The sequence below is a fragment of the Mus caroli genome, unplaced genomic scaffold (genome assembly GCF_978045245.1).
Source record: "Mus caroli unplaced genomic scaffold, Mus_caroli_1 scaffold_7, whole genome shotgun sequence".
Classification (NCBI taxonomy): Eukaryota; Metazoa; Chordata; class Mammalia; order Rodentia; family Muridae; genus Mus; species Mus caroli.
In genome coordinates this window covers 58,218,921-58,246,611 of record NW_028227262.1, presented here as the reverse complement: position 1 = coordinate 58,246,611, position 27,691 = coordinate 58,218,921, and the positions used below count along the sequence as shown (strand labels likewise).

Sequence of the window (27,691 nt, the reverse complement as noted above, 5' to 3'; positions counted from 1 at the left end):
AAATAAGTAAGTCTTTTAAAAAAAAAAAAAAAAACCTCACAGCAGTGGACACATCAGGCTTAGGGGGGCGCAGCAAAGTGGGGGGATCTCTGCTGCAAGTCTCAGGTGCTCTCTGATTACATCCCTAGCTTAGGGGTTGGTGGGAGCTAGTGGTCTGATAAGTTCAGACATTTCAAAAGGTTCCACCTGAGAGTCACAGGGTTGTTAGTTCAGATCTAGAGGTGAGTAGTGAATGGCTAATGAGGGAACCAAAATTAATCTGTTAGAATTTGGCTTGGGATCTGCATCATCCCAACCCTCCACAATCATACCTTCTACTCAGTCTGCCTTGGAAAATCTTTAATCTGGCATGGTTGCCACCCATCCCCACCTCCACCCCCACCCCACCCCCGCCCATCTTCAGCTCACACTCTGAATTGGGGAGTGATTTTTCCAGAAGCAGGAGGTAATGGGCAGAGGAGCAAACAGCCCTCAGAGGAAGCCAATAGAGTCTGCTTGGCTTTTTCCCTCAGTGTCCCAGAGGACCCTCAACACTGTGGAGGGCAACCCACTCACACATGGATTGTGGCTGTGTCATCAGTGAAGAGGGAAATGATGGGGGCACCCTGGGGGCAGGCAGTGCAGTCTTTCTGAAGAAGTGGAGCTTCGTTTGATGCAGGCCTACCAGGGTTTGTCTCACCAGGCTGGCAGGAAAGTGTGGCTCTGCAGTAGGAATGGTGGTTTTATCTACTGCTGAAGCCAGCTATTCCAGGTGGCCCAGCAGCAGGGAACCAGAGCGGGCCCTTGGCTGCATGCATATAGTGCAGACCGGTGCGTTAGACATTTAAAGCTGAGGCTAGCCATGCACTGCCTGCTGAGGTGTCCAGACTCCACGAAGAAGCCATAGAGTTTAGGGAGCTGTTGACCCATGGTTCCCTGAGCTGGAAATGGTCTCAACTGTGGGCCTTAATCTGGAAGCATGTTCCATAAAATGATCTGCTGCCACCTGGTGGCCACTGTTATAATAACCCCATCTAGCTCGCAGTAACAGTTCCAGACTGACTCTCCAGGGGGTCACTGCTGTGTGTGCCTGTGACCCTTGTGCTCATCTCAAGTCAGCTCAGCCAGCCTGGGGCAGGCAGTACAGTCTTTCTGAAGAAGTAGCCACAGAGTGTCCCTGGCTTGATATAGTGTCCCTGGCCAAGGTCCCCAGGTCAGAGGCCTGAGTCACCTGAGTGACAGGCAAGACCAGCAAGAAGGGGTGGGAAGCTGGAACCCTGAAATGACCTTGGTATGGGACCTGAGGGCAACCCACCCACTCATAGATTGTGTCTGTGTCTTAAGCAAAGAGGAAAATGATGGAGGCCCTGGGGGTTGTCAGTGACTTTGTCGGGAGCAGGGTGGGAACTGACCAGACTGCTTCAGTCAAACATTCAGACTTGGACCCAGGAATCTCTGCCAGGCTGAGGCCTGCTCCCTTAGCAGCAGACCCTCCCGTCAGTGAGGGAACACCGTGATTAGCTCCAGGCTGTTCACAGCCTCCATCAGGAGCAGAGCAGGGTAGCCAGATGCTGATGAGAGCAGATTCACAGTTACCTGAGAAGCACCTCCCGCCCCCCCACATACACATCTCTCCTACTTACAGGACTGGGGCCACTAATGGGGGTACTAATGGTTCCAGACGTCAGCCTCGGGAACATGACTCCTGGACTGAGCTGGCCACTGGGTTAGATGTACTTTCTCTCTTTTGGAGCTATCCAAAAACAGGAAGAGTAGCCGAGGGCAGTGGCCTCTCAGCTATCAGCCATAGGCAAGTGAACACCTCTTCAGGATAGCTTCATGAGGACATTGTAAAGTTGTCAATCCATGGGTCTTCCAGGAAGGAAGAGGAAAGGTAGGGACAGAGGATGTCATTCTCACACCCATCCAAGAAGAGAAACCGATTGTCTCATCTTACAGAAGAGTGAGACCAGCACATCTTAGTAACAGTTCTGGTCGTAAAGGGCAGAGTCTCTGGCTCCATAAGGAATGGCATTGAAAGAGCAGGCAAGACAGTGCCAGGCCTAAGCCAGTTTCCTGCCTCTCTCTTGCTGTCGGCCAGGTTGGCGGACCTCATGGAGCAGCACCAGGAAGAGTTAGCCACCATTGAGGCCCTGGACGCAGGTGCTGTCTACACGCTGGCCCTGAAGACGCATGTGGGCATGTCCATCCAGACCTTCCGATACTTCGCTGGCTGGTGTGATAAGATCCAGGTGGGTCGTGAGCTCCCATCTCCCGTGTGTGTGCATTCTGATGTGTGCAGACAGCTACCGCAGCAGGGTGAAAACATTAGCAAATCAAGGTGGGAGTCCAGGAAGCTTGGTTGGCTTTGTGCTAGGGTCTCACAAGGGGGCCGGTCAGCCTTCTGTTGCAGTAAGAAATACCTAGGGAGTCAACTTGTAGGGTGAATGGGTATCATTTGGTTCATGGTTTGGATGGTACATCCTATTGACTCTGAGTCTGGGGATGCATAATACAAGAGTGAGTGGCAGAGCAAACCTGCTCACATCAAAGCAGGTTAGACTGGAGTTTGAGTAGCTCCTTGAAGCACACTCCCAAGACCTAACCTCCACACCCTCCTCTTAAGGGTTCCCCTACCTCCCAGCAATGCCCTTCTGGGTAACAAGCCATTTGCATGTAGGCCTTTGGGGGACACTCAAAACCCAACTATGACAAATGCGTTTGATGGGTGGGCCTTATCTTGAGTCTCTAAGGTGGGCCTGTTGCCAGGACCACTCACAGGTTGCTGAAGTCCAGGTCTGGTGCTTTCAGGGCATGTGTCTGCGCTGGCTACAGGCAAGGGCCTCTCTCCACGATCCTCACAAGGCCTCCAGTACCCAGGGACAATGCCATCTGTGAGCTTTGGGTCTCTGGCTCTGTCATATAACTGTGGAATGCTATATGAGGGATCCTCCCACCTCCTAAGGTCCCCTGTGAGAAGCTAGAGCTTGCATATACCCTGCCTTGAGATCAAGCACTCAGCCTTAGAAGGTTCCCCAGAGAGAGGAAGGCTCGAGGCTCCCCCTCCCCATTAGGAGCTGAGAACTATGAAGCAATGATGCCCATGTGAGAGGAGGGAAGCCATCACCACCCACATTCTGCTTCCTTGTGTCTTCTCTGGAGCCACCTCATCCCGGGCCCCCTGGGCCACCTCAGCACTAATTGCTCTAGGGGCAGCATGGCCTCCTCCAGGGGTCTCCTCATTTTTTCTTTGCCCAGATATCAGAGCATGAGGCCTTGTCTCTTTCAGGACTAGCCTCCTGTCCAAGAGCTGTGCTGAAATAAAGCTGTTGCTTTGCTCCCACTGCTCATCCAGCCTGATACCTCTCAACTCCTGCCACATCCCTGTCTAGTGAAAGCTGGCGACTTTGGCCTCCTAACCAGTTCCTCATTTAACAATCAGTGCCTAAACAAGACCCTGTTTCTCCCGGGTCTCCTACAGGGATTGGCTGACCAAGGATGGGACTAGCCCCACCCTACCCTGGTGACGCTGCTGTGCTTCTTCTAGGGTGCCACCATCCCCATCAACCAGGCTAGACCCAACCGCAACCTGACCTTGACCAAGAAGGAACCTGTTGGGTGAGTGACAAGGCACGGGTGTGCTGGTGTGTTCTGGGATACCATATGCCAGCCTGCAGCTTTGTAACATACTCTGCATATACCCATGAATGGCTATGCTGTTCATATCTAAAGTACCCACTCTGTCCAGCACTGCTGTGGTCACTGTGCCATTATTTAAGTGCACAGTAACTGTCAGAGCCATGACAGTAAACAGGGGGGCTGCATCCAAAATGATTGTAGAACAACTGCGTCCATTACGAATGAGTCAGTGTTAGCCAGAAGAGTGAGCCAGCAGAATATACCTCTAATTAAAAGACCAGTGGGGTTGGCCTCCACCCTCAGAGGCTCCATAGCCAGATGGCCACCTGCAAGCTGGGTGACAGCCACCCAGTCTGAGAAGCTGGAAGGCTCAGAACAAGAGCCACACATGGCACAGCCGAAGGCCTGGAATTTCCCTGGAGAGGTGCTGGCGTGACTCTGGAGTCTGATGTCATGGATGGTCCTGCTGATGATGCATATGTATGAGCAGCCCTGTGCTCTACCGATTGCTCCATCCAGGCCCCCAGCCTTGTGGATGCTGCCACCCACATTCAGGGAATGGCTTCCCTACTCCATTCCCAGATACTCCCCAAAGTTAGAGCCAAGGTTAACCAGTGACAGTGCAGGGCAGAGTTCAGTAGGGGAAGTGCAAAGGCAGATTGCAGGGCAAAACTGGTCACCTAGTCTCCCCCACAGGAGGCCTCAGGGCTCAGCAGAAGAGAGAAAGCATACTGGGATGAATATCTTAGCCATAAGCATTCAGAATCCTGTGTCACAGACATGGCAAATCCCTCACAGGTGTAGGGGGAACTTAGGAGCCTGCATGCAGTTCTATAGGAGCAGGAGTTCTATCAAAAATACTTAAACTGCCATGGTCTTAACACAGTCTCCTGAAGTCCCTAAATGGGAGGGAAGAGGGATGGATGGAGGGAGGCATGGAGGGAGGGAGGCATGGAGGAAGGGAGGCATGGAGGGAGGGAGGCATGGAGGGAGGGAGGCATGGAGGAAGGGAGGCATGGAGGGAGAGAGAGAGAGAGAGAGAGAGAGAGAGAGAGTATTCAGACACTATAGGACAGTTAGTATCATGGGTAAATCAAAGACAAGAGGCTTTCTACCAAGCGTGGCCACTAGGAATTGCCATGACCTGCATGACTTAGGGATTGACCTAACTGGGGTAACAGGGAACTAAGAAATGGCAACACACATACAGATATGCTGGGATTGGGTGAGCCTTCTTCTTTGATGGAGACAGGCCAATCAATGGCAAACCAGAAACTCAGTGTATTTATTTTATATATCTGAATCTAGGAGATGGGTCATTATATGCAGCTGAATAAGGCAGCAGGTTTAACTAGTCTCAGTAGGGGCTGGGGTCTCTGTAGGAGAGCAGCCTCTGGCTGTAAATATCCTAGGAGAGGAAGCTGTAGCTGACATCTGTGCACACACTGTCAATATCGACACACAAATAAGGCTGAGGCACATGGCTGCCTTGCCCCGTGGCTTCAGGCCTGTGGCTCACCACAGCTCAGCAGAAGCACACAGCACAGGAAGCTGCCTGCCTCCGGGCAGCCAGGAACCCTTCAGCATATGGGGACATGTGTGATCCACGTTTGCACGGCATGCTAGTGGCTGCTGACAGCCCTTGGCATTTCTTACAGCACTGTCACCCTGACCTCTGTCTCCATGGCCATGTCCCATTCCCTTTGGGATTCTGGAGGTGTGAGTTTGGGGAGGGGACCCAATTCACCCTGTAGCAAGGGGACTCTTCTGACACTTTCCTCCTTTGGCTCTCCTAAATCCCCATGACCAGCACCCAGCAGCTTCAAGCTCTGCTCTCTGCTACCCACCCAGACCCTCTACTATGCTGGGTGTAGGTTGGACAGAGGGGTGCAGCATCCTGACCCCCTTGTATTCTACCACTCCCAGGGTGATGCACAGGCTCTTGATGGACCTTTATCCACACAGGGACTGGCTGATACTTACCATGCCTCCTTTGAGATGCCTCACAGTCATCCTGTCCACTGGCCTCTCTGACTGTGCTCTCTCAATACCTGGGCCCAACTAAGAAACTTCCTTTCTGGTCCCCTGATAGTAGTGATGGTGACACAGGAGTCAAGAGAGGCAGAGCCACACAGGATTAGGCTGTGGTCTGCATACCTACTGCCCACCTACCCCTGAGTCTACACTACCATACCCATGTGTGAATGTGAAGCTCCTACACTGAGCCAGATGTTCTGCCAGGCCTCCACAACAGTGTCTGGTCACTGTACCCACCCTTACCTCTCTTCCTCCCTAGAGAGTTCCCCTCAGACACCAACCTCCATCCCAGCCAGGCTGCACTGCAGCACTGGAGGCATGGGCTGGCTCCCCAGGTCCATTGCCTTTCCTGGAAAGCCTGGCTTTGACAGTGGCAGCCAGTCCTGGGTGAGGGGCTGAAGTTGGCAGGTTCACTCTGGTTCAGCCTGTCTGAAAAGGGACAAAGGCCCCCTGCTTTTGTTTGCAGGGTCTGTGGCATTGTCATCCCCTGGAACTATCCCTTAATGATGCTGTCCTGGAAGACAGCAGCCTGCCTGGCTGCTGGGAACACCGTGGTGATCAAGCCTGCCCAGGTGAGTACACATTCTCTGGACCAGGCTGTGTCCCAGGAAGGGAATGGGAAACACATCAAGAGACAAAGGTCCCTTCGCCCATACCGCTCACTGAGGAGCTGTGCCTCAAAGGCCAGCTTATGATAAGAGAGACACATAAGGGGGATCAGAGCTAGTTGGCTGAGAAGGCTGTCCAGCTACCAGTAATGGAGCCCTGGACATTGTGTTGGCATATGCCACCACTCAGAGGACAGGGTTTCTACTGCCATTCTGAATCCACTCCCTGGATCTTGTTTTCTGTCTCTTGTCTGTCCCATGCTCAGGGCAGGCCAATGCTATCAGTAAACTTGGTTCCTTGTCTCTCATCTGGTTTCAGAGATCAGAAGTTCTAGAGCAGTGGTTCTCAACCTGTGGGTCACAGACCCTTTAAGGGTTGAGCAACCCTTTCACAGGGGTCTCATGTCAGATATTTACATTATGATTCATAATAGTAGCAAAATTACAGTTATGAAGTAGTAATAAAAGTCATTTTATGGTTGAGCATCATCAAAACATAAGGAACTGTCTTAAAGGGCCGTGCATTAGGAAGGTTGAGAACCATGGCCCCAGAAGGAGGTGGTATGGCTAACAAGATTTAGGAACCTTCCAGCCCTCAGCAAGGAGCTACAGATGATAAGAGAGTAGAGGTGGGGTTTCAGGGGCACTGACAACAAAGCCAGCCTCAGTCTCACGTGTGCACGGATCACCAATCATCCACTGCTTGCCTCTTGCACAGGAGGAACTGGGCACAAGGTCCCATCTTTAGAGTGGCAGGCTTTGAAGCACGTTAGTCTGGAAGGCAGCAGCACAAAACCCAAAGAGGATTCTAGACTGTGCCAGAGTCACGCTCCTTCAGTATTTTAATGCCTTCTGTTGTTGTTGTTGTTGTTTTTTTTCCTTATTCCTCAAACTAAATGCAGAAATAGAACAGCAATTGAGCAGTTAAAATTTCCATTTGTATTTTATCCCTGGAAATACCTTTTCATAGTGATTTGTTTAAGAAGATTGATTGCAATTGGGTCAGAAAAACTGATAAACTTGTTTTCTGAAAATAAAATATCAGAGGGAAAAAGAAAGGATGGTTGGGCTGAGGTAGAAGAGCAAGTTAGGAAGTTTGCTGCTACTCCAGGGGTCCCGAGTTCCCAGCACCCACCTCAAGCCACTGCCAACTGTCTACAGTTCCAGATTCGCATTCAGACAAACACACATATACAGACACACAAATACACACACACACACACACACACACACACACACACTCCAGCTCGAGCAAGCTCCCATCTGGCTCTATTTCTTCATTCCTTTTTTTTTTTTTTCTAATTTTATTTTTTAGAGGGTCTCCTTTCCCCAAGACTGGCTCCTACTTGCTATATTGATGAGAAAGATCTTTAGCTCCTCTTCCCAGCTGCTGAGTGCTGGCATTCCAGGCAGGGGCCAGCACACACAGTTTACTCTGTACTGAGCATGGAGCCCAGGGCTACAGGTACCTTAGGCCAGGGTTCCCCAAATACTCCCCCCTCACACACAAAGGCCAGATCCCCACAACTGCCTTACCTTGTTTTTTTTTCTCGAGTTAATTGTGTTTATTTATTATTTTATTTATTATTATATTTATTTATATAATTTTTATTTACTTTTGGTTTTTTTGAGACAGGATCCTCCCTAACACACTGAAAAAAATTGTCAGTTTGCACGTACCAGCTTATTTAAGCTTGACAAAAATCTTCTGAGGTAGACTTTAATTTTCTGCCAAGCCAGTGCTGCTGGAGGGTCATGGTCATTGTCTTGGCTCAGGTCATCCCTGTCCTCGTGCAGAACACTTGGTCCTAACAAGGACTGAGGCCCCAGAATCACAGCCAAGGCACTGTGGGGTATGAAATGACCTAACCTTGACTGGAAGAAACCACCAACCCAGCAGTTTATAGGAGCCAGGGGAGGGGGAAGTGGCCTCCCTTTGGTTTCCAGAAATGGAGCAATACTCAGAGTTACACATAGGCATGGAGAGCTGGTCACCAGAGCCCTTGTGCTCCTCGGTACAGTTCCACCAGAGGCTTCTTCTCTAGACCGACACCAGCAGTTTTCTGAGCTGAAGCTGGTCTCCTGCTAAGGGACTGCTGAGGGTCACCTGGTTGGGGAAGTTGAGCCATTGTGGATAGACCTGCTAGCCAGTCCCATTGAACACTGCTGCTTCCATGATTAAGTTCAAACACACTGGGTAGACATGAGCATGGGGTAGAAAGGGATCCAGGGCTGGCTGAGGAGCACCAGAGGGAGAGTTCAGGATAGTGGGGGCTTACAAGACCTAATTCTCCCTGAGAGATGTTGGGGATGCTAGCTGTGTGGTCAGTGCCTATGGTTGGCCATGAACATGGCCTCCGCATGGTCTTCCTGCTGCTCCAGGCACTGCTGCTACTTCCTGCTTCAGAAAGCGAGCTTCTTGGGGTACAAAGAGAGGAGGCTGTGAAGGGAGATCTGGATGCACTCTGCATCCAAATCCTCCACAGACTCCTACCCTGTTCTCCATTCAGGTGACCCCACTCACAGCCTTGAAGTTTGCAGAGCTGACACTGAAGGCTGGCATTCCCAAGGGTGTGGTCAACATCCTCCCAGGATCTGGTAAGGACTGGGGTGAGGTAAGGGCTGGGGCTCGGAGCATCTAGATACACACATGGCCCAAGCAGTATGGGAAGGGCAGTGGCCATGACCAGCCTGTGGTTAAGGAGGCTACACCCTGGGGAGACACAGTGGCTTGAAGGATCATGACATTCAGATAACTCCTCAGATGCTCTCAGATGTTTTGTGTATGAATGTTTACCTGCATGTATGCTATGCAACATGTGTGTGCAGTACCTGTAGAGGCCCAAAGGGAGTGCTGGATCCCTTATAACTGGAGTTGCAGATCATTGTAAGCCACCATGTAGGTACTAGGAATCAAAGTGAGGTCCTTCTGAGCAGCAAGTATTCTTAATTGCTGAACTATCTCTCTGGGCCTGTTCTTTGCTTTTTAATAGCTGGTTTAATCCATTTATATTTAATGTCGTTTTGCCATAGTTGGATTTGTCATTTTACCTTTTACTTCCTGTCTTCTGTCACTCTCTCTTTTACTGCTTTATTGAATGGTGTCATAGTTTAATTTTTTAATATGGAATCTTGCTGTGTTACTAAAGATGGTCTCAAACTCTTGGACTCAAGTGATCCTCCTGCCTCAGGGTCTTGAATACTGGAACTATAGGTTTGAGCCATTTTACCTGTCTGACATTTTAGCTTTTTAATAGTGATTTTTTTGGCCATGTATGTGTGTGTATGTATGTATGTGTATACATGCATATAAGTACATACACACATATGTGTATTGTTACACTTTTTCTTTAAGACGTTTTTAAAAGTTAAGATTTGTGTATTTATTTTTCCTTTTGCTTTGAGACAAGGTCTCATTGTGTAGTCCTGGCTGCCTTGGAACTCACTAGTTAGCCAGCTCTCTAGGCCATCGTGTGCTTTTTATTCTTCTTAGCATCTTCTCTAGGACTTATCACTTACTCCTTATTTTGTGAAAATCTATTTTACACTGACTCTGGGCAAACAGAAATATTACTTTATGTAGCTTGAGACCTCCTTTTGTGCTTTTACCTTTTGTGTCTGTACATATGTATCATCGGTGCAGTTATGTGGCAACTAATTGTAGTAGTGTAGGTGCAGTTATGTAGCAACTAATTGTAGTAGTGTAGCTACTGAGATTACTTTGTATCATTTTGTGTCTGCTACTGAAGTTGGAAGAGGGGGCTATCTTCCACAGTTCTTATCTGTCCCCTCTTTCCTGGTCTCATGGTGGATCTGAGCCTCTGACTGCCATCCCCTTTCTCTGGCTTGCTCCTCCCCTCTGTTATTGGTGTCCAAGCTGTTACATTTTTACCTGTTTTAGGTAATGCAAAGAAACTGTGCAGCTGTCATATATGGTTGCTTTTTAAATCAGTTAAAAGATGAAAGGGAAATGAAGTGGGTGTCACATTGCTTGACTAGCCATGTTCTTGATTCTTCACACACACACACACACACACACTTCATGGATTCTGACTACTGTTAGATACTGATTCTAGATCACTTGCTTTCATCTCTGAGAGCTTCCTTCAGTATTTCTTCTACTCTCCACAAACCTCAGTTATCTGTGGGACGATGTCCTTATTTTCCTCCATTTTTTGAAGACCTAGATGCTTCGCTAAGGTAAAACTGCTTTTTGCTGCATTTTCAGCATGTTACTCTATGTGCCATCCCATCTTGTCCCACATGCTGTCCCTATGTCACCCCACATGCCTTCCTGTGTCACCTCATGTGCTTTTACTGTCACATCATGTGCCTTCTGGCCTCTGGTTTCTGTCTATCTGACAGGTCATTCCTCCCTCACTGTTTTCTTCTTCATTTCTGCCCTGTGTGTCAGTATGTGGATTTCATTGTGTCCATTAGAAACTCTTCCAGCTTCTTAGATGCACGGATTAGTGTTGTTCTCAAACTTTGGGCCATCTTCAGCACGGTTGTTTGCACCTTTCCTTCTCCTCTCCTCTCAACACTTCTATGACATGTGTATTGCTACAGCTAACAGTGCCCTGCTTGCCCCAGAGGCTCTGGCCATTTTTTCAACCCCTTTGCCCTCTGTTCACTGGTTCTTCTGTCACCTCCTATCTGATGCTGAGCCCTTGCTTTAGTTTTAACATGTCCTGCTGGCTTCCCTCCTGAGCTTTGCTCAGTTGACTGCCAGCCCTTCCTTTGTGAAGCACTTCAGTTGTTTCTTAATTTGCCCTTTTCTTTCTTTCTCTCTTTTCCTTTTCTTCTTTCCTTTTTTCTAAAAGTAAGCATTTTAAGCAAGTAATATTTTGTAGCAACTTTGAATACTGTTTCTCCTCCCTTTTCAAAGCTTGTTTTTTCTTTGCTTGCCTGTCTAGTGACTTCATTGGATACTTTCAATGAAATCTCTTTCCCCAAAGTCTGTAGCTTTATTATCATTTCTCTGAGGGTTGAGCTGGAGCCTGGTAGCCACAGCCCCCTGCCAGGACAGCAGTCTCAATAAAGCTCACTGACTGGATTTCTCTGGCTGCTGTTAATCATTCTGCCTCTGCCAATGTCACTTAGCTGTTTAGCTCAGGTGCTCATTATCACATATGTGTGAGTACATATATGTGTATACACACATATGCATATAGGGTTTTTTGCATATGTGTTGGTGTACCATGTGCATACCTGGTACCCAAGAAGGTCAGAGGAGGGCATCAAATCCACTGGACCTGGAGTTACAGATGGTTGTGAGCCATCATGGGTGCTAGGAATCAGACCTGGGTCGGCTAGTGCGCTTAACCACTAATCATGTCTCTAGCCCCTGCTCATCATTTTTTGACAGTACTCCATGACATTCTACAACTTCAAGCCCTTTGAATGATTTTTTTTAAAGATTTAGTTTATTATTTTATATTATGTGTGGAAGGGTGTATGCACATGAGTGAAGGTGCCCAAGGAGGTTAGCAGCTTTGTATTCCCCTGAAGCTGAAGTCACAGGCCATTGTGAGACACCCAGGTGGATGCTGGGAATCAAAGCCAGGTCCTCTGGGAAAGCAACCAGTGTTCTCCACTGCTGAGTCATGTCTCCAGCCTGTGAAGGGATAATTGTTAATGCTAGCATTTGAAGTTTGAAGGGCTTCTCCCTCATCCTGCTCTTGGGGATCATATGACCCTCAGGTTATCTTATTGTCTCCTGGAGCCTCTGCTCCTTCTAAGTTGCTCACCCTCAAACCTCTGTTCTTGAGTGCCCTTAAGGCTGAGTGTTTCTTGCTGGTTCCTTTCTAGAGTGTTGATGTTCTCTGTTCTTATGGACAGCTTTCCTGCTGGTAAAAGTCTCTCCTGTGAGGAAGCAGAGCAGGTACAAGATGTTCTGGAGTGCTCCTTTACAAAGGGCCTGGTGAAGAAGAGATTCCCAACCCCGCAGCCATATTTGCCAAGTGGACAGCCCTGCTAGTAAAATGCTGTGTGTCAGAGAGGAGTATGAGGGAGTCGTTTCTCTCCTTGTACCACATGCGTTCCAGGAGTTTCCCTCAGGTGTCCAGGAGTTTCCCTCAGGTGTTGAGGCTTGCCAGCAGGCACTTTATCCATTGAGCTATTTCACTGGATCTATTGTGTTGTGTTTGTCTTATTCTTAAGTATGAGACAATTGCAATCTCCACTTCTCTTTGAACCTATAAACACAGAGCAACTTCAGAACTTGTCAAATGTGTTTTTAAAGACTGTTGTTCACGAAGTTTCTCATTGCCTATGTTACCATCAAAGTACACAGCATGTATCAGTGACAGGGTGGCAGTGGCAAAGTCACATTTCCCTGATGGCACATGCTGCTGAAGTAGGTAGGACAGCACAAACTGTAGTCTCAGTACTTGGTAGGCCGAGCCAGGAGGCTTACTGTAGCTAGACTGTGTCTACTTTGTGGGTTCTTCCTTCTTCCATCCTTCTTTACCCTTTTCTACCCTTTCAACCCCTAACACTAGATAGGAGTGAAAAATGGAGAGAAAGGAAAGGGGGCAGCATTATCATTACACCACTTCCTGCTGATTAGGGGTGTCAGGTTCCTTGGGACAAGTTTGATCTTCACTGTCAGGATATCTAATTTCTTCCTTTTCTTGCTTCCTTTGTGAGCATGACTACTAAACAAACCGTGACCAACAACAGCAAACAACCAACAACCCTGCCTCTTGAGGCCCTGGCATTTACATACCCTCTCAAAAGTCCCCAGAATTCTAAATGTCACACAATCACAGAAACTAACTGCAGCTGGCAAAATCACACTCCTGCTAGAGAACGAGGCAAATCATAGTCAGCTGCTGTGGGCATCTGATGCAGACCTTATCCCACACCTGGGATTAAAACAAAAACATATTCCCATAATATTTCTGTGTTTTTCAAAGAAGCCAAAACTCCAAAACTGTCACTACAGTTGACTTCAAATTTGAAACCCTGGGCTACACAGAAAGGCCTTGCCAGGAGCGCTGTTATTGTTTTTCATGCTGGCTTGCTTGCTTTATAGCTGGAGAAGCATCTCTGCAGATCTTTTCCTGGTTTCAGATAACTCATTTGTTTTCTTAAATGTACTGTTTTTTTTTTTAAATACTTTTGCATATTTTGGATATAAGTCCCCTGTCACATACATCTTTGCAAAACTTTCTCCACAAAGCAGTGATTTAACAGTCGTGTCAAAATGGAATTAACTTTGAGGCCAGCAGCTCCCAGGTTCTCCTCTCGACTAAGCTAGCTGTATGGAGTAACCAGTTTACCCTGGGATTGGATGCAGGGACCAGGGCTGGGAAAGATTTAAAGCACCACTTCAAAGGCATTGGATTTGAGAGGCCTGAAACCATCCGAGCACACAAGGCTGAGTAAGCTGAGGACGAGAGATGGTTCTAATTCCAGAGAGTTTGGCGGGTGATGCATATTTAGGAGATGACGTATCTAAGGGTGGCCTTTGGAGATCTGGCCATGATCAGCTGAGGAAGCCCTGTAAACTGAGACGTGTGAGCCTAGGGCTAGCTAGCCCTGGGTGTTTGAAGGTTGCATAAAAGACAGAGAAGGGAAGGAATGATCAGGGAAAAGAACAAACCATGATTGCAGAAACCAAATCAAGAAAGAACTGGGGTGAGGGGGGTTGGAGAGGGGTTTCTGATGATCCTGAGAAAAAGCAGCAACCCTCCCTATGGTCTCACTGACCAGAGAAACACCAAGGACTTGGCCACAGACTAGGCTGAGGGATATGAAGGAGAGAGGTGTTTTATGGGGCAGGCTGGAGCTCGGTAGTACAAATAGACATGGCAAGACTCTCAGCACCCCAAGGGTGGGACTTTTGAATCCATGGTGTTCTCCATGGACCACAGTCAGTGTTGACCCTGAAATTTGAAAGTCACTGAGTTTTAGGCCACTCACCTTTGATTTCCACACTTGATGCAGAGTGAGGTTTCTGGTACCGCCATGATGAAGTGTTGAGCCTGGGGCTTCCTCATCAGACAGCTATGGTGGCAGCCGTGAGGGACAAAAGCCCAGGAGCAGAGTTGTCAGAATTGCATCCCCTGATGCCTCACTCCCTGCTGTGAAGACGACATTGTATCTGTGCCTCACATAGCCATCTCCCTGTATAGATCTGTATCCTGATTTTCTTTATTTTTATTAGGACACCAGTCACATAGGGTAGAGTCCATTCTATGACTCCGTTAGAGACCCTGCCTCCTGGTGCACTCACATTCAGAGGCAATGGGGTTAGTACTTCAGGGTTTTAATTTGGAGGAACATATTTCATCCCATAATAGGGCAAATCCCATGAGTCCTGACATGGCATACCTACATGGTGTAGCATCCTCTGGTGGACATGTGAGGGACAGGTGGCTGCCTTTCCCAGACCCCAGAGGTCTCCTTGACTTTCTCACCTATCCTAACCACAGGCTCGCTGGTTGGCCAGAGACTCTCAGACCACCCTGATGTGAGGAAAATAGGGTTCACAGGCTCCACGGAGGTGGGAAAACATATCATGAAAAGGTAGGTGGGTCACATGAGCCATGGTATCTGGGTATAGAGATGGTAACCCCACAAGCTGGGTCCTGCTTGTTAGGTTTTGGTGGGTATAGCCAACCCCAGCATGCTAATAAAGATTCAGAGTTTTCCATAAGCCCTTGAGAGGCTCAGTGGAGGCCACACAGACCAGCAGGGTTCTGGTACCATGCTATCTCCTAACCCCAGCAGCGTAGAAGTCAGCAGATCTGACTTGAGATTGCCATGAGTATGAACTAGACATTGATTTTAAAAACTCAACACATACTAATATGTACTCATCCATAGCTTTTATATTGATACAAACCGACCTGGCGATATTTTAGATACATTAGATTAAGTGGAATCTATTACAGTTGGTTTTCTGTATCCATGGCAGATTCAAACAGCTGCAGATTAGAAATATTTGGAAAGTCAATTTTGCCTGTGCTGAACATGTCCAACCTTATATTTACCTAGCTAGTACAAGTATTCATACCATGCTCACATTGTGTTAGGCATCATGTACAGAGAGCTGTGGGTACCAGAGGATGAATACAGCTTCTGTGCATATTGTCCATAAGGAGCCTCAACACCTGCGGGCTTTGGTACATACATGGCTGCTCTGAGTCATATGTGGGCAGTGCTGGGGCAGGGGAGCCCATACCCTTGGGTGGTCTAGAACCAGAAGACCTGTTCTCTCAGGCCATGTTTGGTACTTACTTTAAGTGGCATGGCTGAAGTATGACTCTTGCCCATGGACACATGTCTGTAATTCCTAACATCTTTCTGCTTGGTCACTAAAACCCTGAGACATCCCTATCTGGCCAACACAGCTCTCTGGCCACAGCTACTCCAGTACTACTCCAGCTGAGGGATCATTCTCTTTAGGACATACTCAATCCACATTCCCGGAGCACCAGCTGCGTGTTAGGCACTGGGATGTCATAAGAACCAGACTAGTGCATGCTACTGTAGGGAGGCATGTCTTCTCACAGACAGAGTCATTCATAAACAGAATGTGGAGCCCAGCATCTGACAGATACACAGGGAGGTGAGGATTTTATATAGGAGGGTCAGAAAAGGACCCTATGAATGGGGACAGAGTGGAGGGGAGAATGACATCTGTGAATATGAAAGGCTGCACCTGGGCCAGGTGTTAGGGGAATAGGAGCAGGCCCAGTGGTAAGAGGTGGAGTGGATTGTAGGCACAGGGATAGTGTCTGGTGGCTCTTTGGAATCTAACACACCCTGGACTTGCCTTGTACTCTGCCTGCAAGCCCCTGTGCTCTGGGCCACCTGACATTAGCTCTGCCCCCTCTGTTCCTTCCAGCTGTGCCCTGAGTAATGTGAAGAAGGTCTCCCTGGAGCTGGGTGGAAAGTCACCCCTTATCATCTTTGCTGACTGTGACCTCAACAAAGCTGTGCAGATGGTGAGGCTGGGCCTGGGGTAGAGAGAGATGGGAACATATGGAAGAAAGAAGTAGGAGGCGTCAGGGTAGAGGCAGAGAGATGGGAGCGCAGCATCTCTCAGCATCTATGGTTAGCCTAAGCTGTACAACCATCCATGATGTCACCACAAGTATAAGTGGCATAGTGAGAAGCATCCTTGGGGCAAGGATGTTCCCACAGTGTGTTCCCAGCATGTCCTAACTGTCATACCGTTGAGCTAGATGCATGGATTGGTAACATGAGCAGGCTGCCTCTCATGGCATTGATGGAAAGCAAAGTATCCCTGGATCTCTTGGACATGACCCTGCTGACAGCCACCAGTCTGCCAGTGACCCCGTGCATACATGCTCAGGGTCTCCACCTAAGCTCTGGATAGCCATGGGCCAGGCCTCAACATACCCCATCTGCATAGGGCCAAGGAAGTACCCATCTGTGGTGACTAAGGACTTAAGACAGTGACTACATCCCTGGCCTCCTGCTATATATAGGCTTCTCAGCTCCTAGTGTGTCCTGATGGGTTTCCTGTACTCTTGCAAGGGCTTCCCCGGAACCAGAGCTGTCCCCTCAGCCTTGTCCTCAGGCTATGCATGTAGCCTGGTCCCAAGAGAACCTGGTACCTTTTGGGTCACCCAGTCACCACTCACCCCATACTGTTCTCTATTGTTTGTGTGACTAGCATTGTTATGTGGCAGTGAGGGTGAGGCCTCTATGGCTTCCTTTTACCACGTGACCCGTATCCTCATTTCCCCCTGCCACCTCTTGCCTCCACAGCTGAGGGTCACACAGGACATGTGTGTCCAGTGCTGATCAAGCCTGATCCATGTGTGGGAGGAAGGCAGGATGCAGGCACAACCCCTCTTCCCTGAGAAGAAATAGCAGTCCTGATAGGCACTAGGGCAGAAGCACTGACTGAGGAGATCCATGATCTGGCATTTCTGTCCTTCTCCAAAGGGCATGAGCTCTGTTTTCTTCAACAAAGGGGAGAACTGCATTGCAGCAGGCCGGCTCTTTGTGGAGGACTCCATCCACGACCAGTTTGTGCAGAAAGTGGTAAGTTCAAGGCTAGAGTCTGAGCTGGAGGGGGCAGGCTGCAGGAAAGGCGGTGGTACCCAGAGGAGTGGCTGGGCTCCTCTCATTGGGTACCACCATCGGTTCAGAGGATCCCTGGGGAACTCTCTTGAGACTTCAGCTCAAATTGACATAACCAAAAGGGCCTGTGGGCTGAGGGTGTCCCAGTGGCCTAGTGCTTACCGGGACTTTTGGGTTCCATTCTCATCACCACCACCACAAAGAAGACACATTCTCCAGTAATGGAGGCTAGGATGAGGACCAGGGGTACAAGATTCATGGAACTGCCCTCCTTAGGTGAAGCCATAGGAGGGAGCAGGAGAGGAGAGGGCAAAGGAGAGGGGAGAAAGGACACATGGCCTCAGAAACCCCTAGCAGCATCCCTGGAGCAGGAAGTACCCTGCGCAGGTGCCCAGAGTCAAGAGGCCAGGCTCTGCCCCCAGCCCACAATGTTGAGCAGTGGTTGCCGCAAGCTGGCCATGGGGTGAGGAGGGCAGCTTCTGCTGGCTCCCAAGGCTAACAGCAGCAGCCTGCCAGCACCTCTGGGGACCTGGCAGGTACTAAAAAGTAGCTCCCACTTGAGTTACTGGCTGATTTAACAAACCTCAAAGGGCCAACAATGGCTTTGGGAACAAATGGGTCTTCTTGGCCCCATAGACACATCTTGTTTGCTTGTTGTTTGTTTGTGGTGCTAGAATGGAGCTCAGGGCCTCAGCTACTGAGATTATTGCTCTGTCAGTGAGCCTGAGTCCCAGCAAGGGATGCTTTCAATGCCTGACTTCGGGATTTCTCTGTGGATTGGCTTATGACCAGCTTCCTCATGTGAGGTTGACAGCTGTAGAATGACACTTTTCTAACATAAACCCAGAGAGGGAGAAACTCCAGCTGTTAGGATGAAGTTATGCAAGGGCACAGGTCGGCCCAGCCAGAGCCACCACCCATCTTCAAAGTCTAGACAACAGTGCCAAGGTGATGGCACCTGAGGCAGGAGGTGTCCCGGTGACAACTGAAAGCCTATCTTAGATCCTGAAGATCAGGCAGGAACCTAACAGATATGTACAGGGATGCGGAGAGGCAGCAAGCCTGTCACTTTGCATACACTGTGGCTAGGACACCCTGAGGAAAGGATAGGGTGACATTGCTACTTAGAAGCATTTCCTAGGGGAAGGTCTGTGTAATCGAGTGCCAGAGATAAATGATTCATATGGAAGAAAGGTTTGTTCTTACTCACAGTTTCAGAGTGCATGGTCCCTTGGCCCAGTTGCACTGGGCCTGTGGTAAGGCATAGTATCATGGTAGGGAGTTCAGAGCAGAGCAGAAAACACTAACCTCATGGCTCTGAGAGAAGAGAGGAAGGGCCAGGATCCAAATATCCCCTTCAAGGGAACAACTCCAGTGATCTCACTCCCCTCTGCTATGTCCTGTCTCCTAAAGGTCCCACCACATCCCAACAGTCCCCCAGCCTTGAACACATGGGCCTCGGGAGGATAATCTAATACCAAACCATAGTAGTCAGGAATGGATCTCAGTATGAAAGGCAACAAAGACAGGAAGGACTGGGCAGCTGTGCTACTTAACAAATGACACACAACCCGCTAGTGAGATTACCTGGCTCGCAGTCCATCCTGACTGGGGTAAGCCCTGAACTAAAGAGGCTGGAGATGATTCTGTGTGACCTGGAGACTCCAGGGCAAGAGCCTGGGAGCCAGGCCATACTAGAAAGGGTCTGGAGCCACTCTCCCAGAGCTCTGTCTTGTTGGCCTCTAATTCTGATCACCTGTGTTCCTCATATTTTTGGTTGTGAACCTAGCCTTTAATGGCTGAGTCATCTCTCCAGTCCATGTATCCTTTCTTAATCTTACATCCTGACTCATTTTTTATACATGTATCTCCTTCATGTGTGTATGTACACAACATGCTTGGTGTCTGCAGATGTCAGAAGGCATGGACTCCCCTGGATCTGGAGTTATAGATGGTTATGAGCCTCTGTGTCTGGGAACCAATCCCTGATCCTCTGGAAGAGCAGCTGGTGCTTTAACTCATGAGCCATCTCTGCAGCCCATGATTCATTTTCTGTCCCCCTGTTGTCCCAAGCCCCAGAGCCATTAGATCACCTTCTCTGTGACTCCCTGATGATACCCTAGGAAGCATCTCTAAGTCACAAAGCCTAGACTCAAAGCTGCCTGAGGCAGAGGGAAGGCTTCCTTGGAGAGGCCACTCTCAAAGGTATTTGTTGAAACAGGAAAATGAAGGCAGAGATTGGTAGACTTGATCCTCAGAACCGTTCTCTTTTTTCAGTGTCTGCCCTCTCTGTCACTGAGACTGCTGCAGGAGATAGGTTTGAAGTCAGGCTGGGAAAGCCACGTTAGCTGGGAAATGGCTTCCACATGTTCTTCCAGGATCTGCGGTCAGTACAAAACCGCAAAGATTGGAGGTGTCCTAGTGCTGACCGTCACAGAACACTGTGGTAGTGTTGAGCAGGACCTGACCTGAGGACTTTCTGCAGGTGGAGGAAGTGGGGAAGATGAAAATCGGCAACCCCCTGGACAGAGATACCAACCATGGCCCGCAGAACCATGAGGCCCACCTGAGGAAGCTGGTGGAGTATTGCCAACGTGGTGTGAAGGAAGGGGCCACACTGGTCTGTGGTGGGAACCAAGTCCCAAGGCCAGGTCAGTCAGAGTTCTCCAGCTCACTTGGGTAAACTGAGGCAGCAAACACTAGGCCTCTGGTTTCCAGCCCTGACTGGATATAGCCAAGGGCCAAGTACTGGTGTGGTCAGGATTCAGGCCTGCAGCTCAGAGTCAGATCTTGGACATAATGGGCTTTGGCTGTCTGGTCACTCTCTGGACCCAGGTCTGGGACTGAGAAGGTGAGGCTCCAGAACATTCCCTAGTGCTGGCATAGTCTGCTGTGCAGGGAGTTGCTGTTGCCGACACTCCATTCATGGTGGCCGTCTCCTCTAAGATTTCAAAGTCCTCCCATTTCGGTTTCTCTTTCAACCAGTTGTTTTGTGACATTGCATGACTTCTGGAGAGGCGTGAACTAATGCCTACTCACCCCAGATAGAGCACCAGGGACTGACCAAAAAAAAAGATGGACCACTGATGTCTAGCTTAGTGATCCAGTGAGTTTATTGGTATCATTTATAGAGACATGAATGGTTCAAAGGCAGCTGCATCAGAGCCTGGGTGACGTTCGACTCCCAGCTTGTGTCATTTACTTGCTATGAGCCACCCTCACCCCTTCCCTCCTCCCTCCTCCCTCCTCCCTCCTCCCTCCTCCCTCCTCTCTCCTCCCTCCAGGGAGTGTTTTAGTGCAGAGGAAACAGCTAGGCAACAGGTAGAAACTCCACAGTGTCCCTCCAGTGTTGGTCAGCTGCCCTTAGCTGGGAGTGAGCCTTAGCCTGGAGCAGGCAATCCTTGAGATGGTGCAGATCTTCACAGACACATACATGGCTCAGGCCACCCATCTGCACACAGCCAACACTAGTTAGATACTTCCACCTGATGGTCCCAGGCACATGGCTTTATCAGTCATCTTGCCTGTCTTAGCTGCTTTGCTTTTGCGGCAAAGACACCATGCCCAACAAACACAATGTGCAGAAGAATTTATTGGGTTTACAGTTTCAAGGGGTGAGTCCATGACCATCATGGAAGATAGCATTGCTGTGGGCAGTTATGGCACTGAAGCAGTAACTGCGAGCTCACATATTGAGACAAAAACTATAAGGCAGGGAGAGCTAACTGGGACTGGTGTGAGCTTTTGATTGGTGTGAGCTGCCCCCAAACACACACCTCCTTCAACAAGGTCACACCTCCTAATCCTTCCCAAGCATTTCCACTAACTAAGAACCAAGCATTCAAATACATGAGCCTGTGGGGGTCTTTCTCATTGAAACCAGCACAGTGTCTGACTCCAGGTACACCTGCTTCTCTGGAATCCACTCTCACTTCTAGCCACCCAAACCAGGAAAGCAGAAGTCACATGGATGGAGTCTTGTGCTGCTTACCCAGGGCACCACAGTTCCACATCCTGCCTGCTTTTGCTATCTGCCTTTTATACTCTATACAGAACCCTGCACAGAGAAGGCTCTCCTTAGCAGATGGAAAGAAGAAGGGGAAGAGAGGACACACACCCCGCTCTGACCCCTTGATTTTAATTCTCTCCTGGTTCTGTTAAATCTGGCATCTCATTTATGTTTTGGCTCTCCTGCACCTCATCCTGCTGAGCGTCCTGGAGAGTCAGCCATTGATCCCTTGTTTATTCACCCTCTGAGAACTCTTGGGTTGGTTTTGATACCCAGCAGTACCCGCCTGCTTCAGGGACAAGTTCCCTGACTGGCTCTGTGGTCTCGTTTGTGAACAGTGTGACTTGCCCTTGACCCCCAGCCACCATTTTTGCATTCTCTCTTAATGCTTCTCATCTTCTGTCATCTGTATTGGCTGCGCCTCAGTTTGACAGACAACTCCCCAGCATCCCACCCAGAGAACAGCTTGTTATTTGGCTCAAGTGGCATTCAAGCACAAACATCCCTGTATCACTGAAGTGGGAAGTTCCTTAAGTCTGGGGACAGTGTGGCAAGCCCTAGCAGGGGGCAGATGGCAAGTATTTTTCACAGAGCAGGGATAGGGACCCAACAGAGCCAGTGTAGCCCCCAGGAACATAGGGGCAACACATCTGCTCTCTGAACTGGAGGGTGGAGAGTTTCCTAGAACCCAGTCAAGAGCAGGACAGATCAGGGGTGACTCTTTTTGGCCATTTTTACTGGAAGGGAGAGGATGAAGTGCTTGGTCTATAGTGCAGCTGTTAGAACCAGAATGAACAGAATGCCGTGTGAGCCAGTCCCTGGCCAGGGCAGGAAAGAGACAGTCAGGGACTTACACCTCTGACATGCATCGGGCCACTGTCTCCCTACAGGCTTCTTCTTTCAGCCAACCGTTTTCACAGAGGTGGAGGACCACATGTACATCGCTAAGGAGGAGTCCTTCGGGCCCATCATGATCATCTCTCGGTTTGCTAATGGGTATGTGATCCACCATGCCTCTCCAGGCTTTTCCTCTGTGTACATGGAGTCTTGACATGAGCTGTAAGAGATGGTCCATGAGGAGGAGATGGAGTCAGTGGAGAACCTGTGTACCATGCCTGGGCTGCCTGCCTCTTAAAACACAAAAGAGGTTCTGGCTTCCTTTTGCCTCCCCTTCCCTGGGCCAGGATGACCTCCAGGCCCAGATGAGCAAAAGCCAATATCCTCTCATGTCCCTGCTTCCCTTGGTCTGCCCTGCATCTCTCTGGCATTACATACAGCCTACCAGGTCCAGTTCTCATGGTGTCCTATGAGTAGTCAATTGACCCTACCCAAGTGGCCTGGGATAGCTTGGGTCTTACTCACGAATGAGCTTCGGGTCGGCTGGATGGAGTGAGCTTGTCTCTGCTCCATGCCACATCTGTATTTTCCTGGTACAAAGGAGGAAGCTGTGCTCACTCACCTGGGCTCCGAGAGCCTCCATGGCAGCCTTGGGGAGCTCAGGTCACTGGCCTGGAGCCTAGGTCGCACAGAAACCAACTGGAGGTAGCAAGAATCCTTGGGAGCTAGCTTCAGAGTGCACTCCTCAGCCCAGCAGTCATTGAGGCCATCAGGTTAAAGAGAAGGAGGGATCCACTCACAGTAGAGGAACTAAATATCTTTGGGCACATTTGACCTTTCATGCCTTTTTTTTTTTCTTGCTAATTTTTTTAGGCAAACTGACACCTTCCTCTTCCCCTTTTCCAACCAATGGTCACTGTATGACTACAATCACCGTGCTGACTGTAGTAGACAGATTTCACTGTCTTTGCCAAACTGGCACAACCATAGCTCTTTGGTCTGATGTCTGCTGAATGCTCAGTCCACTTCTGCCCTAAGCTGCTTTTCTGGGCTCCATCCCTGCATGAGGGCGCATGCCCAGATCTGCTCTGTGAAGTGCCTCTCACTTCTGACTTCTGTTCTACTGCCTGCTGCTTCTCCTCCAGTCTTGCTCTGGCCTCTGCAGTTATTTTTGTTTGCTTGTTTGTTTTGTTTTTTTCCTTTTAGAATCTCATGGGTGGGAATCAAGGGAGTTAGGAACTTTGTGGAGGCAGATTCTGATCTTGCCTTGTCCCCAGTCCAAAAACGGACGCTCTGAGCATCTCTCAGGGAGCTCTTGGATTTCCCCCACAGGGATGTGGATGCAGTGCTGTCTCGGGCCAATGCTACAGAATTTGGCCTGGCCTCTGGTGTCTTCACTCGGGATATCAACAAGGCCCTGTATGTCAGTGACAAACTGCAGGCGGGCACTGTGTTTGTCAACACATACAACAAGACTGACGTGGCTGCACCTTTTGGAGGATTCAAGCAGTCTGGATTTGGCAAAGACCTGGGTAACCAAACCCTGTCTGTGGGACTACTTTCCAGCAAACACCTGTCAAAGGCCACCAAGGGCCAAGTCTTGTCCCCAATACTGGGGTGTCACACTGATCAAGACAGCTGGTGGCTGGTCAGTTCTAGGTGGGAGGGGACACTCTTGGGACTGATGTACTTGCTGAGACAGCAGTGGAAAGGATATGTATGTATAACATGTTCTAGTCACAGGAAGACAGGAGGATAACTTCTTGCCCAATAGCCAGTAGGGCATCCATACCACTTCCTCTACCATCAATATAGTAGGGAAGGTTCTAGAATGGTTGCCCCAGATCATTCTCCTGCCTGCACTGGTGCCCAAGCCCACAGCTTACTACAGGGATGGCCTGGGTCGGGTGCATGATTTCCCCAGGGCTTGGTTTCTCATCTGTAGAGAGAGCCAGGCTACCCACAGGTGTGTTCCCCGGAGGGGTCCCCTGCACACCCATAAGGTATCCCAACAGTGGGTGCTATCTTGCAGGAGAGGCGGCCCTGAATGAGTACCTGCGGATCAAGACTGTGACTTTTGAGTACTGAAGCCAAGTCTCTGTGATACTTCTCCTGTACCCTGTTGGCCTCAGGGAGCACTGACCCTGCCTGGTGACTTAGCACCTTCCTGTCCCCAGCACTGCTCCTTTCAGCTGCTGAAGCTCTTGGCCTGGACCCCTGCTGGTGACAGGACACCCTCTGAACAATTGGAAGTGGCTCCAAGTGGAGTGAGCATTCATGTCCCCCATGAATAAAAATTGTGAGCAGAGGTCATCTGCACTTTGTGTCACTGCTCTGTCTATGGATGCCTCGTATGGAACCAGAAGCAGTGGTCACCATGAGTCCTGAGCATGTAGCATCACTTGTCCTTCAGAGAACGAGACCCCTTAGTGGGACCCAGGAGGAAATGCACATCACACACCTCCAAAAGCAGAATGGGTACAAGAGGCTGTGGAAGAGGGTGCGCCCCAGAAACAGGAAATGGGACTTGGGGAGTGAGCCTTGGGCCATCAAGCACCCCAGTCTCCTCTGCAAGGACCCGGGTTCTCACTAGCCACTCAGTGGACTTGGACAGCCACAATGGTAGCCTGGGGTCTACAGCAGGGACTCCACCCAGCCTGGCATTTCCCTGGACAGCACTCCCATCTTCTACCATCTGCATTTCTTTTTATCTTACACCACCCCAGCCTGGAGCACAGCCCCTGCAAGGCTTCTGCCTCCTGTGCGCTCACCTGTGGGTGCCCGAGGCCCTCTCCTCTGTACCTTCTTCATTCTGGAGGTCCCACATACCACATCTCAACAGATTTGCTATTGCCTTGGTTTACCCAACATTCTCTTCTTGGCATGCCAACCACTACCACCTTTCTTTGGCTCTGCCTCTCTTGGTCCAAAATTCTTTAAAGGCCTTTCTGTTCTTCTTCAACTCCCCTGGCCAGGCAAGCAGTGACCTGGATCAGTCACAAAGATTTCAGGCCTATGTGGCATCCTGGACTTCCTCCGCATCCCTGCCCTTCTCCTGAGTGCGGCACATGCCTCAGAGTAACATTTTCGTCAGTGAGAAGCTGCATACCTAATACTGATTCCAGAGTAGCAGATCTGAGAATTCCTACTACCTATGATGTCACAAGTGATATGATGTATGATGTCACAAGCGATGTGATATAAACTCTTCATCCTGTATACATGATGGGGCTGTGTAAACCCCACCACATGGCTGTTGGAGTAGGAAACTGGGGTGGTCACAGTGACACTGTCACTGGCCATGTGTCCACTAAGTGATAATCAGTGTATATATTTTTTAAAGATTTATTTTATTATTATTTTTTGTCTCTGTGTTTGTGTTTATATGCACGTGCATGCAGGTACCAGAAGAGATCAGAAGAGGATATAAAAGATATCAAATCAGGGTTATGAGGAGTTGAAGGCTGACAGATTTGGGTGGTGGGAATCAAACTCAGGTCATCTACAAAAGCAGCAAGCTCGTAACTCCTGAGCCGTTTCTCTAGTCCATAAGTGGAGTGTGTGTGTGTGTGTGTGTGTGTGTGTGTGTGTGTGTGTGTGTGCTGAAACCAGTGACAGTGTTATACCTGCAGCAACCTTATCTGTCTGGTGTGTGTGTGTGCAAGATGTCCCCAGTAGATCATGTTCAGTGACTGACCTTGACCATCTAGATTACGTGAGTTTACTCTGCTGTGACGTGCACAGTGACATTGCCTGACAGCAAAGCTCTTGGACCTTATCCCAGTACCCAGATGACATGGGACAGTAGATTGTGTGACTCCCACATGTGAAAACTGGTAGTAGCAATGATAACCACAATAGCTTGTCGAATGCTGCCTGCCATGCAGGCTTCTAAATCCTCTCCACACCTTTGAACTGCACATGCTGTAGTCCAGGGAAGGACTAGCCCACTGAAGCACAGAGGCCAGCTTGCTCAGGGACCTGTGGCTGCTACGAAGCTCCTTTTCTCCTCCCAAACCAAGAGACCCTTGAAGCCCGTGATGCGAAGTGACACAGAAACCGGGGTCCTGAGTCTCTGGGAATATCTCTGAAGCCTTCACTTTCAGGCCGCAGCTATAGGACACCAGTTCCTAATGGGAGATCCAGACCATGCCCTCTACATGAAAGCTCTATCCCATATAGAGGGTAAAGTGGGCTGCTCCCCAGGGCTCACTGCACCCAGGCTGCAGCCTCTCAGAGGTCTTCTTACAGGTCTATGAAAGGCATGTAGCTCTCTCTGTGAGGTTCGTGCTGGGTCTCAGTGTGTGTGTGTGTGTGTGTGTGTGTGTGTGTGTGTGTGTCTGTGTGTGTGTCTGTGTGTGTGTCTGTGTGTGTGTGTGTGTGTGTCTGTGTCTGTGTGTCTGTGTCTGTGTGTGTGTGTGTGTGTGTGTGTGTGTGTGTGTGTGTGTGTGTGTGTGTGTGTGTTGGGTGGCAGGGTGCACATGCAGCCTTTCTTCCTGATGCCCGTGGAAGGGAAAGATGTGTGTTTACTTCCACTGCCCATTTTAAGGTGGGATAAGGATGTAGCCCTGTAACACTAAGCACCACTCTGTCATTTCCAACTGCCACCTCCCTCCTTTTCCAGAACCTTTTCGTCTTGTAAAGCTTAGGGTTTTTTCTGCCTTTAAACACAGGCTTTTCATTCTCAGGTAAGGCAAGCTGAGTCTGTGAGCCCAGGGTTCACATTCAGCTGGGATGGAAATAGAAACATCCCACAGTCTGCACCCTTTACCACATGCCCCACAGCCAGCTAAAGGGGGGTGGGATAGCTCAGTGGGGGAGCAGTCATGCTGGTGTGGGGGGCTCTGGGTTCTAGTCTCTGCACCTGTGTTTGCACACACACACGTTAGTAATCTACAGTTGTTATTCTACACATTGTATGTATATTGCATGTGCTCCATGTAACATTTAAAATATGCCACAAGGTTTGGCCTCCGTTCTGACATTTCTTCATTTCACATCTGCTGCCCCCCCCCAATGAGATAATTCAGGCCCTTTGCAAGGTCCCAAGTAGAAAGATTTGGGTCCTGTGAGGAGACCCTGTGCTCTGGCTCTCCTAGCTGCCCTGGGATACCCCCCACCCCTTGCCAGCTCCTCCTCATGTGCAGTCAGCTAAACCTATCTTTAGCATCAGGTCAGTTTCCTCAAGGCATCAGGTCAGTCCTGAGAGGAGGGGGTTTTAAGCTCCCTGGGTGCTGTCCCTGAGGACTGCAGCAAGTCAGGTCTGCAGACGGCAGCAGTACTTACATGCAAGCTGTCCCCACTGTGGCCCCACAAGCCGATCAGCTGCTCCTGGCTCCCACCGTCCTCCTCCAGACAGAACAGCAGTGCTGAGGCCACCGCAGAGTCCACACTGACAAGTGCTGTAAGTCATTGTCCCTGAAAGTCCAGGACCTGTAGGGAGAGAAAGGCTTGCTAATGCATCAGGAGCATACCCAGCCTTCTGACTCTGGCACTGCCTGGCTCTTTCTGGTGG

The 27,691-nt window shown here is 49.5% G+C and overlaps 1 protein-coding gene across 5 annotated transcripts in view; it reads left to right on the top strand.

Annotated features, from left to right (window-relative positions):
- Positions 1-24,495, top strand: part of Aldh1l1 (aldehyde dehydrogenase 1 family member L1) — a 57,537-nt gene extending 33,042 nt beyond the window's left edge. For all 5 annotated transcript variants that reach the window (XM_085840311.1, XM_085840307.1, XM_085840308.1 and 2 more), the window contains 11 exons: positions 2,081-2,231; positions 3,527-3,597; positions 6,122-6,227; positions 8,774-8,861; positions 14,705-14,798; positions 16,123-16,222; positions 17,193-17,291; positions 19,816-19,981; positions 22,230-22,335; positions 23,509-23,708; positions 24,209-24,495. In XM_085840311.1, the coding sequence (XP_085696437.1) occupies positions 2,081-2,231; positions 3,527-3,597; positions 6,122-6,227; positions 8,774-8,861; positions 14,705-14,798; positions 16,123-16,222; positions 17,193-17,291; positions 19,816-19,981; positions 22,230-22,335; positions 23,509-23,708; positions 24,209-24,264 (1,237 nt within the window). In that variant the 3' untranslated portion in view covers positions 24,265-24,495. The remainder of the gene's footprint in view (positions 1-2,080; positions 2,232-3,526; positions 3,598-6,121; positions 6,228-8,773; positions 8,862-14,704; positions 14,799-16,122; positions 16,223-17,192; positions 17,292-19,815; positions 19,982-22,229; positions 22,336-23,508; positions 23,709-24,208) is intronic.
- Positions 24,496-27,691: the final 3,196 nt, after the last annotated feature.